At 45.4% G+C, this 13667-nt stretch overlaps 1 protein-coding gene across 2 annotated transcripts in view; it reads right to left on the bottom strand.

Moving 5' to 3' along the window:
* The window catches only part of GRID2 (glutamate ionotropic receptor delta type subunit 2), a 1038631-nt gene that overhangs the window by 284667 nt on the left and 740297 nt on the right, over positions 1 to 13667 (bottom strand). For both annotated transcript variants that reach the window (XM_054382934.1, XM_054382935.1), the window contains one exon: positions 4883 to 5044. In XM_054382934.1, coding sequence (XP_054238909.1) covers positions 4883 to 5044 — 162 coding nt within the window. The remainder of the gene's footprint in view (positions 1 to 4882; positions 5045 to 13667) is intronic.

Below are 13667 nucleotides of genomic sequence, written 5' to 3'. Positions count from 1 at the left end.
ATTACTTATTTCATTTACGTTTAACCCCTTTGTCAGCAGCGTGGAGAGTGGCATTGAGTGCACCCTCAGCAAGTTTGCTGATGACACCAAGCTGTGTGGTGCAGCTGACAGCTGGAGGGAAGGGATCCATCCAGAGAGACCTGGACAGGCTGGAGAGGTGAGACCATGACAACCTCATGAGGTTCAACAAGACCAAGTGCAAGGTCCTGCAGTTGGGTCAGGGCAATCCCAAGCACTGATATAGGCTGGGCAGGGACTGGCTGGAGAGCAGCCCTGAAGAAAAGGCCTTGGGCATGCTGGGGGATGAGAAGCTCAACAGGAGCCAGCAGTGAGCACTTGCAGCCCAGAGAGCCAAGCAGAGCCTGGGCTGCAGCAAGAGATGTGTGGCCAGCAGGGCCAGGGAGGGGATTCTCCCCCTCTGCTCCACTCTGCTGAGACCACACCTGGAGCTCTGTGTCCAGTTCTGGAGCCTCTGTAACAAGAAGGATCTGGAGGTGCTGGAAGGTGTCCAGAGAAGGGCCATGAGGATGAGCAGAGGGCTGGAGCTGCTCTGCTCTGGAGACAGACTGAGAGAGTTGGGGCTGTTCAGTCTGGAGAAGAGAAGGCTCTGAGGAGACCTTCTTGTGGCCTTGCAGTATCTGAAGGGGGCTCCAAGAAAGCTGGGGAGGGACTTTTGAGGGTGTCAGGGAGTGATAGGACTGGGGGGAATGGAATAAAGCTGGAAATGGGTAGATTCAGATTGGATGTTAGGAAGAAGTTGTTCCCCATGAGGGTGGTGAGACACTGGAAGAGGTTGCCCAGGGAAGTGGTGGAAGCCTCATCCCTGGAGGTTTTTAAGGCCAGGTGCCTTCCAACCCTGACAATTCTATGGTTATTCATTTTATTGTGTTTTTTTTTAATTCCTCATCAGTCATTCAACAATGGCAACTTTTTAATATTGAAAGTACAATGCTGTGACCCTGAAGTCCTTCTACCTAAGAGCTTCAGTGAAACAAATGAGAAAGTAGACCACTAAATTAGAATTCTTTCTCGTGCAATTGCAGCTCTCAGCTACAGCCTAGCTTTCCTCTGCCCAGGGATGGAAATGCCACAGACAAATGCACACAGACCAAAATTTCTGAATTTCATTTTGGTTTATATTTTTACTTTGAATTTTAGTGTATTATTTCTAAGACTTCATCTCTGTTAGAACAATGCAGTATAAGGAGTATTTGGATTATTCAGTTTACTGCAATAAAATGTGTTCTTATCAAAGCCTTCTCATTTAAACAGTGGAGAAACCCCAAAGCAGGATGCAAACCTAGTTAGATGCTTACATCAGTAATTACCTTGTCATTTGATTCAAAAAGGACAAGGGGAGAGTCTTGCACCTGGGAAAGGACAACCTCATGGAGCAGGAGAGGTTGGGGACTGACATGTGGGAGAGCAGTGAAGGGGAAAAGGACCTGGGGGTCCTGGTGGATGGGAGGGTGACCATGAGCCAGCAATGTGCTCTGGTGGCCAAGAAGGCCAATGGCATCCTGGGGTGGATTGGAAGGGCTGTGGTGAGTAGGTGGAGAGAGGTTCTCCTCCCCCTCTACTATGCCCTGCTGAGGCTGCATCTGGAATACTGTGTCCAGTTCTGGGCACCTCAGTTCAGGAAGGACCTCACGGAACTACTTGAAAAAGTCCAGCACAGAGCCACAAAAATTATTAGAGGAGTGGAACATCTTCCTTGTGAGGAAAGCCTGAGGGAGCTGAGGACTCTGTAGCTTGCAGAGGAGGAGCCTGAGAGGTGACCTCATTGCTGTTGATAAAGATGTGCAGGGGGAGTGCCCAGAGGCTGGAGCCAGGCTCTGCTGGGTGATGCCCAATGCCAGCACAAGGGGCAGTGGTGGAAGTTGAGGCATAGGAACTTCCACGGAAACAGGAGGAAGATTTTTTTTTTCCCTGTGAGGGTGCCGGAAGACTGGAAGAGGCTGCCCAGGGGGGTTGTGGAGTCTCCCTCTCTGGAGATGTTCAAGTACTGCCTGTGTTGCTGTGTGATCTGCTCTAGGTGCTCCTGCTCTGGCAGTGGGGTTGGACTGAATGATATTTTGAGGTCCCTTCCAGCCCCTGTCATTCTGTGCTTCCGTAAGCTAGCCACAACCCTGGAATTTTTGCTTGCTTCTGCTTTTTTGAACACTTTCATATTTCTCCTGGCATTTTCTCTTTATATTTCTGGGTTAGGAGCTACATAAATTGATCTTCCAACAGTGCAGCCCTTTGGTGAAAGGTCACAGAAGGAGTTTGTTTTATTAATCACATCACTGTAGGAGGTGGGCACTGGAAGATGATCAACTGGGTAGCTAGGGGGATGTGGAGAAGAACTGAATAAACTCAGCTTGAGATGCGAAGCGATGAGATGGTGGTAAGAAACTGCACAAAGGGTGTTCTCAGGTCTGAGAACAGGATCACTTTTATAGCCACAAACAACACAAACTAGCAAATAATTGTGTAGCACAAACCAGGCAGCAGCCTTTTCCATGGCAGATGCCTTCTACATTTAGAGATGCTGCTAGGGCTAGTAGGATTTTGCCTGAATCTCCAGCTCAGATAGTAAGCTCTAATTCTCAAGTGGAAGTAGGCATTTTGACTTTTCCAGCTCAGGCATCCCATTCAGATTTGAGTAAATAGAAAGAGCTTTTGATCCTTTAATGAAAAAAAAAAAATGTGTAATAGTATTTACAAAATGTGAGCTGAGAAGAAAATTTCCAGAACCAATCTTGCCTGAATCTTAGCTTAAAATACATGAGGCTGCCAAATGTGAATTTGAAATTGCTCTGATGGGTTAAATGCAACTGCAGTTTAGAGACCCTTAAAGCCCTATCCTGCCTCTGAAATAAGAAATGTGTCTTGGATCATTCTTCCAGTCTCATGACTTCAAACTATTAGAATGGAAACTGGGAAGAGCCACAAAGGAAGTCCTTGACCTGTTATTCTGGAGCTAATGCAGATTGACCCTGGACTGGGGAAACAAATAAGCAGTGACGGAAAGAGCTTTGCATTTTGCCTGCATGGTCAGAATTTCTGGTGGAACTAAAGACCTGACTCAGAATGGCAGCTTCTTGAAACAACATTTTGATTTGAATTCCTTTTAATGCCCTTTTAAGGGAAGATATAGATAAAAAACATCTTTCTTTCTTTTTTCTTTCCTTTCTTTCTTTCATTTCTTTCTTTCTTTCCTTTCTTTTTTTCATTTATCTCCTTTCTCTCTTTCCTTCCTCTCTTTCCTTCCTTTCTTTTCTTCCTCTTTTTCTTTCCTTTCTTTCTTTCTGTCTTTCTCTTTCTTTCTTTCTTTCTTTCCTTCTTTCTTTCTTTCTTTCTTTCCTTCTTCTTTCTTTCTTTCTTTCTTTCTTTCTTTCTTTCTTTCTTTCTTTCTTTCTTTCTTTCTTTCTTTCTTTCTTTCTTTCTTTCTTTCTTTCTTTCTTTCTTTCTTTCTTTTCTTTCTTTCTTTTCTTTCTTTCTTTCTTTCTTTTCTTTCTTTTCTTTCTTTCTTTCTTTCTTTCTTTCTTTCTTTCTTTCTTTCTTTCTTTCTTTCTTTCTTTCTTTCTTTCTTTCTTTCTTTCTTTCTTTCTTTCTTTCTTTCTTTCATTTACATTGTAGGTACTGCCAGCACCTTGAATCTAGGTATATAGCACCAGGACATACACCAGACAAATGATAAAGATATCAACAGTGCCCTGGGCAACCTGATCTAGTTGGAGATGTCCCTGCTGACTGCTGAGAGGTCAGACTGGATGAGCTTTGGAAGTTTCTTCTGGTCCAGACCATTCTATGATTCTATGATTCTATGAACATAAGGAAACTGAGCTGAATAGCATAATAGGGAAGTTACCCTTCTAAGCTACCAAACTATGCATAGCTTGACTAGAAACCCACCCAGAAGGCTGTGATAATTGTCTCTAACTGTGGAAGCTGTAAACATCCTAAAGAAAGGGAATAACTAAGAAAAAAAAAAAGATAAAGAAATCTTTAAAAACTGAAGAAAAGGATCACAGGATCACAGGATGTTAGGGGTTGGAAGGGACCTCTGGAGATCTTTGATAACAACCCCACAGCCAGAGCAGGACCAGAGAATCCAGCACAGGTCACACAGGAATGCACACACACAGGGCTTGAAAATCTCCAGAGAAAGAGACTCCACAACCTCTCTGGGCAGCCTCTTCCCAGTGCTCTGGGACCCTCACAGTGAAGAAGTTCCTCCTCATGTTGAGGTGGAATCTCCTCTGCTGCAGTTTATATCCATTGCCCCTTGTCCTATCCCAGGGTACAAGTGACAAGAGCCTGCTTCTGCATCAGCATGATTAAGGTATGAATCACAGGGAAGATCACAGTAAGAGCTTAACATCAGATGAAGCAGTGTGGAGACATTTCAGAACTAGAGAGTTCTGCAATGACATTTTCTAGACTAGATGAGTCAGAGTTTTCCTTACTTTCAATTCTGTTCTTTCACATTAATTAATGGCAGTAGCAGGGCAACAGCAAATTCCACAGAACGTCATCCAAGTGCAATTTCAGCAACCTTTGTTTCCTTTTGCCAATAAAAAGGTACATTTATCTGCTTTATCTCCTAGCCTGTGACACTTTTCCAATAGGATATTGTTATTGGTACTGGAGAATTCTGCTGGTTTGCTAATTTTGCTAAACAAACTCATCGGCTTCATTTCGGATACACTCATTATGACTACCCCCCTAATCAATTAAATATTATTTTCACTCAGAAACTGTAAATATTTCAAAACTATGGCTTTGAGAAGGCACTGCTGGAACTGGAAAGAGTAGCAGGCACCTCAGAAGGAATTACTGGTTGGTGAAGTAATTTAGAAATCAAAGACATAGAAATTAAGGGGGGAAAAAACACCTTCTTGATGGTTTCCAACATGGATCGTCCCCCTTGCCAGGGTTTGGAGTTCTTCCTGATGCAGGTGAGGCTGGCCATGCTGTGCCACTTCCTGTCCTCCAGCTTCTTATGAAAGGCATTTGCCAGCAGCAGGACAGTGTCATAGATATACAGGTTTGAAATCTGCAAAGACATTAAAAGGAGAGCATTAGCATTATCATTTGTGGTCTCCTGCCAGCAGCCAGAATTTATTATTTGTGTTGCCTCACCCATAATCCTCTGGTAATTAAAATGTCTTATTTGGAATTAAAAAACTATAAGAGTCAAAAAAGTCCTCTCTTTGGCTCTGCTGCACACTGCAGGTGGCTGCTGTCACAGTATCACAGAGGTTGGAAGGGACCTCAAGAGATCAGCAGGTCCAACCCCCCTGCCAGAGCAGGAGCACTTAGGGTAGTCCAAACAGGAACTCATCCAGGTGGGTTTGGAAAGTCTCCAGAGAAGGAGACTCCACAACCCCCCTGGGGAGCCTGCTCCAGTGCTACAAGTGATTTTTTTTTTTTCATCCCTCAGATATTTGGACACCATTCAATTTTCTTCAAGGTTGTTTTGTTCTTTTAGCAAACAGAAATTCTGAACATTTAAGCAGTATTGTGGTTGGGGGTTTTTTGTTTGTTTGTTTTGGTGTCTTTTGTTTGTTAGTTTATTTGTTTTTTGTTTCTGATTTTTTGCAGCTGATTGCAGCAACTTCTGGAATGAAATGCGACCCAATGAAATCTCTCTCATTTGTGCAGTCACAGGTCAGTTTTGCAGTTCATAGTGTTTCAGAGAGTCATAGAATCACAGAATGCATCTGGGTGGAAGACACCTCAAAGATCCTCCAATCCAACCTTCAACCCAGCACTGGAGAGACAACACCAAACCATGTGCCCTAAGCACCAGGTCTAGACGGCGCTTGAGCACCCCCAGGGGTGGTGACTCCACCACCACCAGTTTCCTGTCAGAATATTTGGCAGTGGCAGTTAATTCCTAGCAGGATGAAACTCTCACTGAGTAAATGAGGATGTGTTTCCCTGGCAGCATAGCTACACACTGTGGTGGGTTGAAATTACCCCCTCCCCCCAGCTAATCTGGAGAACTAGCCCCCCAAAATAAAATTGCCAGACCAGCTCAGTTTGGGATGGAAGCAAATGAAGCTCTGGTTACAAGCAAATTACAAGGTGTGGCTTAATCAGTGCTGAGCACAGGGCAGGATGACTTCCCTACTCCTGCTGGCCACACTATTGCTGATCCCGGCCAGGATGCCATTGGCTGTCCTGGTTACCTGGGCACACTGCTGGCTCATGTTCAGCTACTCTCAAAGAGCACCCCCAGGTCCCTCTCTGCCTGGCTGCTCTCAGCCACTCTGTCCCCAGCCTGTAGCACTGCTTGGGGTTGTGGCCAAAGCGCAGAACCCTGCACTTAGCCTTGTTCAATCTCATCCCATTGGCCTCTGCCCACCCATCCAGCCTGGCAAGGTCCCTCTGCAGGGCCCTCCTACCCTCTAACAGATCCACACCTGCTCCTAACTTGGTGTCATCTCCAAACTTACTAATGGTGGACTCAATCCCCTCCTCCAGATCATCAATAAAGATCTTGAACAGGATGGGGCCCAAGACTGATCCCTGGGGGACACCACTAGTGACAGGCTGCCAGCTGGATGTGGCACCATTCACCATTTCTACATCTCTGCTTTTAAATGCACACATTACAAAGTCTGAGGTGAAAGGTACCATCTAATGGAAAAGAGCAGGAGCTCAGAATCCATGAACACTGCTGACACAAGTAATTTCCAATACAGCTTTGTTTCAGTCCTTTCTGTCCTCCAATGGCAGGATGTGGTGGGTTGAAAATTCCTCCCCGATGCTGTATTTGCCAGATCAGCTCATTTGGAATCAAAAGAAGCTGTATTTACAAGCAAAACTACAATCTGCAATGGAATGCAATGAATATGTACAAAATATACAGGATTTACAGATATCTACAGGGATGTACAATTAATAAACAGCACAAGGTCCCCCCTGGCCAAAGACCAGGGGAAGCTAATAGCTTCTCCCTCCCTGCCCCACCTTAATTCCTTTGTACACAAAAGGGACAAGAGAAAGGAGCAGAGAGATATTTTGCTAGGCTTAGCCAAACCCGTGCAGCCAAGGTCAAGCAGCAGCAAGTTAATCTCTCCCAGAGTGATGGAGTGAAAAGAGAGAAAGGTTGTTTTGCACAAGTAGTTGAAGTTCCTTATCTCCCCAATGGGATTGTTTAGAACAATCATTATTTTCCTTTTTATACCCAGTAGTGATTTATTTACAATTTACTACTTTCTGCTCAAGATTTGTGGAAAATTTTAAAGGCACAGTCTGAAACTTCCAAACAGGGATGTTTGATACTAAAGGTATCATAAAGAGAACTCAGTGGAACATCTCCCTGCTGGGGAAAGGCTGGGGGAGCTGGGGCTCTTTAGACTGGAGCAGAGGAGCCTGAGGGGTGACCACACTCATGTGGATAAAGATGTGCAGGGGAGTGATGGGAGGATGGAGCCAGGCTCTGCTCAGGGATGTTCAGGGACAGGCTAAGGGGCAATGGTTGCAAGCTAGAGCACAGGAGGTTCCACAGGAACAGAAGGAGAAACTTTTCCCTGTGAGGGTACCAGGGCACTGGAACAGGCTGCCCAGAGAGGTTGTGGAGTCTCCTCTGGAGACTTTCCAAACCCACCTGGATGTGCTCCTGTGTGATCTATCCTAGGTGCTCCTGCTCTGGCAGGGAGGTTGGACTGGATGACCTCTGGAGGTCCCTTCCAACACCTACATTCTGTGATTGTGGTTCTGTGAACTCTTAGCTTTCCTGAACAGAGGCATGAGGATGAGACATGATACTCAGAAATACAGAAGGGACCTTTTGGAATAATATTTTTCTATAGCCTATTGGTCATTCAAAGCCACAGGACCCAAAGCAACTGAGGGAAACTCAATTTCTTCAGCTGCACTAGGAAGGAGGCTACAGACCATTCCTAGTGCCTGAAAAAATACTACTCAGCAGTAATTTGCTAACTGAGATAAGGCAGATTTTTTTTTTTCTCCATCAGTCACAGAGAAGTTGAAATACATTTCCCACACTTGGGGCAGTGTGGCTGGAAAGCTGCTGGCAGAAAGGGACCTGGGGGTGCTGATGGCCAAGCAGCTGAAGAGGAGCCAGCAGTGTGCCCAGGTGGCCAAGAAAGCCAAAGGCATCCTGGCTGGGATCAGAAATGCTGTGTCCAGCAGGAGCAGGGAGGGGATTGTCCCCTGGGACTCAGCTCTGGGGAGGCCACACCTGGAATGTTGTGTCCAGTTTTGGACACCTGAATCCAAGAGAGATGTGGAGGTGCTGGAGCCAGGGCAGAGGAGGGCAAGGAAGCTGTGAAGGGTCTGGAGAATAAATCTGATGAAGAGCAACTGAAGGAGCTGGGAATGGTTAGTGTGGAAAAGAGGAGGCTGAGGAGAGACCTCACTGCTGTCTGCAACTCCCTGAAAGGAGCTTGTGGAGAGGTTGGTGCTGGTCTCTTCTCACAGGGAATTAGTGATAGAACAAGAGGGAATGGCCTCAAGCTGTGACTGGGTAGGTTTAGACTGGACAGTAGGAAGAATTTTTTCCCATCCAGAGTGGTCAGGCATTGGAATGTGCTGCCCAGGGAGGTGGTGGAGTCCCCAAGCCTGGCTGTGTTTGAAGGTGGTTTGGATGTGGTGCTTGGGGCTATGGTTTAGGGGTGACCGTTGTAGAGTAGGGTTCATGGATGGACTTGGTGATACTGAGGGTTTTTTCCAACCTGAATGTTTCCGTGATCCTGTGACTATTTTGAATTGTCTGCATAAATGTTTCTCTATACTGAAAGGCTGAAACTTTTAAGGCTGAAAACCTTAAAAGAAGAGGGAAGCTTGGAACAGGAAGGCACACCAACTTTGGAGAATGGCTCTCTTCTGCCTCTTAAAACTAGCCAAAGACTGGGAAGGTCCTGCAGGTATTGGGAGAAGGTGTATGCCAAATTAGTACAGTAATGTTGAGTCTCTGAGACACTGATTGGCCAACCAAAATATCATCTTAAAGACAAAAAATGATGAATTAAAATTAAAGAAAAAAAAAGAAAGAAAAAAATAGCCTCTCTTCCTGCCTCATTACTCCTTTCCATATAACCTATTGGTTTTATATTTTCTCATGTAAACTGCATTTTTATGCTGCCTGTGCCTGTGTCATCTGCAGTATGCTCCATGCAGTTCTCACAGAAAGGTTTTGTGACAGACTATTTCCCTGACTAGCATCCAGGAAAGAGGTTGTCTTTCTCCTTACCTTTCAATAACCTCCTGGGGCATTTTGCTTCCATGATTTATTGATAGAGATCTAATGGTCTGCTGCTTTCCCTCCTGATAAATTCCTGGGATCACCTCTTGCTACAACTCCACATCATTAGCACCATGAACACACAGAACTGCTTTACCTTCGGCAGATGCACAGCAGGGGCACCACTGTGCCTGACAGGATTAAACCCAGGGATTGAGGATCTGGGTTTGGATTAATCAGGCATTTTAAAAACAACTTGGATGATTTGCCTGTGCATTGTAAACCCACAAAGAATTCCAAGCATTTCAGCTAAAGCTGCATTTCCCCAAAGAAGTCAGCAGGACAGGGATGTTTGTTGCAGGGAGAAGGAATTACTGCCATGCTGTGAAGCTCCCTCAAGAGAGCAGAGACAATGGAGTTGCTAATGAGACTAAATTGGTACATGAAAGGCTACAAATGCCAACTCATCACTCCCAACTAAGTGACATTGCTTTCAAGGTAGCTTCTGTAACCCAGATTGGATGTTAGGAAGAAATTCTTCCCCATGAGTGTGGTGAGAGACTGGCACAGGTTGCCCAGGGAGGTGGTGGAAGCCTCATCCCTGGAGGTTTTTAAGGGCAGGCTGGATGTGGCTGTGAGCAGCCTGCTCACAAGGTGTCCCTGAGGTGTCCCTGCCCATGGCAGGGGGGTTGGAACTGGCTGATCCTTGAGGTCCCTTCCAACCCTGAGAATTCTATGATCATGGGAATAGAAGATTATCCTCACAGTTCATGAGGAAGGATACACTCACTAATCTAAAATTAATACAGCTGGGCCTTCATCAGGCATTAACAGGGCTCAGGAATACAGAGTTCAACAATTATTAAGCATTGTTATTCCTTCCCTAATAGTTCAGCTTAACATTTAGAGCAATCCATCGCTGATAACACAATGATAAAGACACTACAATTAATTTCTGCTTCTCAAAATCACCCTTCTCTGTCACTACCACTCCTATGCCTCATTAGCAGCTGTCCTGATACACAGAGTGGGGCTGCACTTTACACATTTATTAATTTCCTACATGAATTTATTTGGACATTTAATGTATTGCCAGGTAGCTGTTACTGATCCTTGTTTAATTCCCAGTCTCTTAGACTAATGGATGACATTTGCTTTACCAAGCAGTATCTAACTGCATAATCTCCTGTTGGTGTAATCCAAAACTGAGATGTGAAATTGTTCCAGAGTGTAGAAGATAGGTATTTAGCCACTGATGAATAGAGAATAATGGTGTTTATTTTATGTATGGACTATTACACAGAATCACAGAGTCACAGAATCTTAGGGGCTGGAAGGGATCTCAAAAGCTCATCCACTCCATCCCCCCTGCCAGAGCAGGAGCACCTAGAGCAGGTCACACAGGAACACATCCAGAAGAGTTTTGAATGTCTCCAGAGAGGGAGACTCCACAACTCCCCTGGGCAGCCTCTTCCAGTCTTCTGTCACACTCAATGGGAAAAAAAATTTCCTCCTGTTTCCATGGAACTTCCTATGCCTCAGCTTCCACCACTGCCCCTTGTGCTGGCATTGGGCATCACCCAGCAGAGCCTGGCTCCAGCCTCTGGGCACTCCCCCTGCACATCTTTAGCAACAGCAAGGAGGTCACCTCTCAGGCTCCTCCTCTCCAAGCTACAGAGTCCCTCAGGCTCTCCTTGTACAAAAGATGTTCCATTCCCTAATCATTTTTGTGGTTCTGTGGTGGACCCTCTCAAGCAGTTCCCTGAGGTCCTTCTTGAACTGAGGGGCCCAGAACTGGACACAATATTCCAGACCACCAGCTAGACTCCATCCCATTGACCACAAGTCTCTGACTTCTTCCCTTCAACCAGTTCCCATCCACCTCGCTCCCTGATCATCCACACCACACTGCCTCAGTCTAGCTGCAAGGATGCTGTGGAAGATGATGTCAAATGCTTTCCTGAAATCAAGATAAGCCACATCCACTGCTCTACCATCATCTATCAACCTGGTTATGTCCCCATAGAAGGCTATTGGGTTGGCCAGACATGACATCCCCTTGGTAAAACCAGGCTGACTGCTCCTAACGACCCTCTTGTCCTTGATGTGCCTAAGGATGCCTTGATGCGCTCTTTGCATAGAGTTCTCAGACAAAAGGATTATGGTGCTAAATAATTCTGTGATTACAGTTTTTAACATCTTGCCTCCAAAAAGGATACAAACTGTCAGAAGTTGCTGTCTCAGCTGGGACAAGCCCAGAGACACAAGGAGAGAACTTCACTAAAATGTTTTGCAGTGGTTTGATAGTGGTGCTTTAAAAATCACCTTATTCATCCAGACTTGAGGGGCAGTAATTACCAAACCCAATACATTAAGAAATCCAGAGAATATTTCTGATTAGTCACATTTTAGTTTATCAACAGTTCCAAATCCCCACTGAAACAGAAGTTAATACAAAACAAATTTAGGGAGAGCAAAGAATGAAGGACTGAACCCCAGGGCTACTCAATGCTCTGTGCATTGTACAAAGGCAGAGAGGAAACTGTGTCAGAGTTGTGCTTCCTTTCCTATTTGTTTTTAGTGTTGTCTCACTCAGCTACTAATGAAGTGCAGACATCTCAGGGAAAGCATGAAAAAAGCAACTCAACTGTGCAGAGCATTGAAATGAGTTGAGCTTCCCTCATTCCTTTGAACCAAAATGCTGTAAAAGCTTTCAAGAGGCTCTTCAAGTATGGGTTCATCAAGAGACACAGGCTGCAGTATCAGGAGCAATTTAACAACATTAGATTAAAATTTACCAATTTGTAGAGGACAAACTTGGATTTCAATGACTTCTGTGTCCTAGACTTAGTTCACTGTTGGGGTGCTGGTGGATGAGAAGCTTAACAGGAGCCAGCAGTGAGCACTTGCAGCGAAGAAAGCCAAGCAGAGCCTGGGCTGCAGCAAGAGTAGTGTGGCCAGCAGGGCCAGGGAGGGGATTCTCCCCCTCTACTCCACCTGGAGTACTGCATCCAGTTCTGGAGCCCTTATTACAGGAAGGATCTGGAAGTGCTGGAAGGTGTCCAGAGAAGGGTCATGAGGATGAGCAGAGGGCTGGAGCTGCTCTGCTCTGGAGACAGACTGAGAGAGTTGGGGCTGTTCAGTCTGGAGAAGAGAAGGCTCTGAGGTGACCTTCTTGTGGCCTTCCAGGATCTGAAGGGGGCTACAAGAAAGCTGGGGAGGGACTTTTGAGGGTGTTAGGGAGTGATAGGACTGGGGGAAAATGGAGTAAAACTAGAAATGGGTAGATTCAGATTGGATGTGAGAAAGAAGTTCTTCCCCATGAGGGTGGTGAGACACTGGCACAGGTTGCCCAGGGAGGTGGTGGAAGCCTCATCCCTGGAGGTTTTTGCAGCCAGGCTGGATGTGGCTGTGAGCAACCTGCTGTAGTGTGAGGTGTCCCTGCCCATGGCAGGGGGGTTGGAACTGGCTGATCCTTGAGGTCCCTTCCAACCCTGACAATTCTATGAAAATGGAATGAAAGCAAAGAGAAAAAGAAATCAAAACATGAAGCCTCCCACTGATGCTCTTGTTTTGCACTTTGCTGTTGTTAGTAGCTTTGTTCACAAAACCTGCTCTTTATTTAGTCTCTAGCAGCTCGATGTAATTACCCTCAGTTTTTCTGTGTTTAGGAACTGACTTCCAAAAGTCCCCTTAGTACCATACTGCCAGAACAAAAAGGCACAACCTAAAGAATTTCCAAAGTCCCAAACTAGCCTCTGGAGATAATGTGTGCATCTATTGACCTGACACAGCTCTGTTCATTTGAAGAACTCCAAACAGGATCACTGTGCAGTGTGTTATTGATGAAATTTTTCATGTCAATAGCTGATCACTGGCTGCTTTGGGAACAATTAGTGAAGCAAAGGCTAACCTGGATCAGGGCCAGAGCAGCCAGACTTCTCCTCCTTTCCCCCTTACATGTTTTCATTTTAAGCAAGGACACTCTTCAACATCTCCCTGTTTTCAGTCCATTGTTTTCTCTCAGTCCTTTCAGCAGCACAAGATGACTGTTCTTTGCTGCTGCACAGGTCAGATGTGCTTCTCCTGTACCAGCACCAAAGCAATCACCTTTCCACAACTTAATAAACAACCATGCAAAAAAAAAAAAATCCCAAAGCAAAATCATCATCTCAAGCCAATTTCACTCTCATCATTTGCCATAGCTTTTTCACCGTAAAATCTAACCAGATACACAAAAGAGACTGGCTCTTAGAAACACTTTGTGATGTCAGGAAGACAGCATGATCCTGTTGCTGATTTCATGAGGCCTCTATAGTTTAGTTGTGATTTGCAATTAACAGCACTGAAAGCAAGGCCTTTTTGGAACATAGTTATAGATTTTCTGGAGTGTGTCCAGAGAAGGGCAATGAGGCTGGAGAAGGGCCTGGAGCCCCTGGGCTGTGAGGAGGGGCTGAGGGAG

Source organism: Indicator indicator, chromosome 8 (assembly GCF_027791375.1).
Source record: "Indicator indicator isolate 239-I01 chromosome 8, UM_Iind_1.1, whole genome shotgun sequence".
NCBI lineage: Eukaryota > Metazoa > Chordata > Aves > Piciformes > Indicatoridae > Indicator > Indicator indicator.
This window is presented reverse-complemented; position numbering and strand designations above follow the sequence as displayed.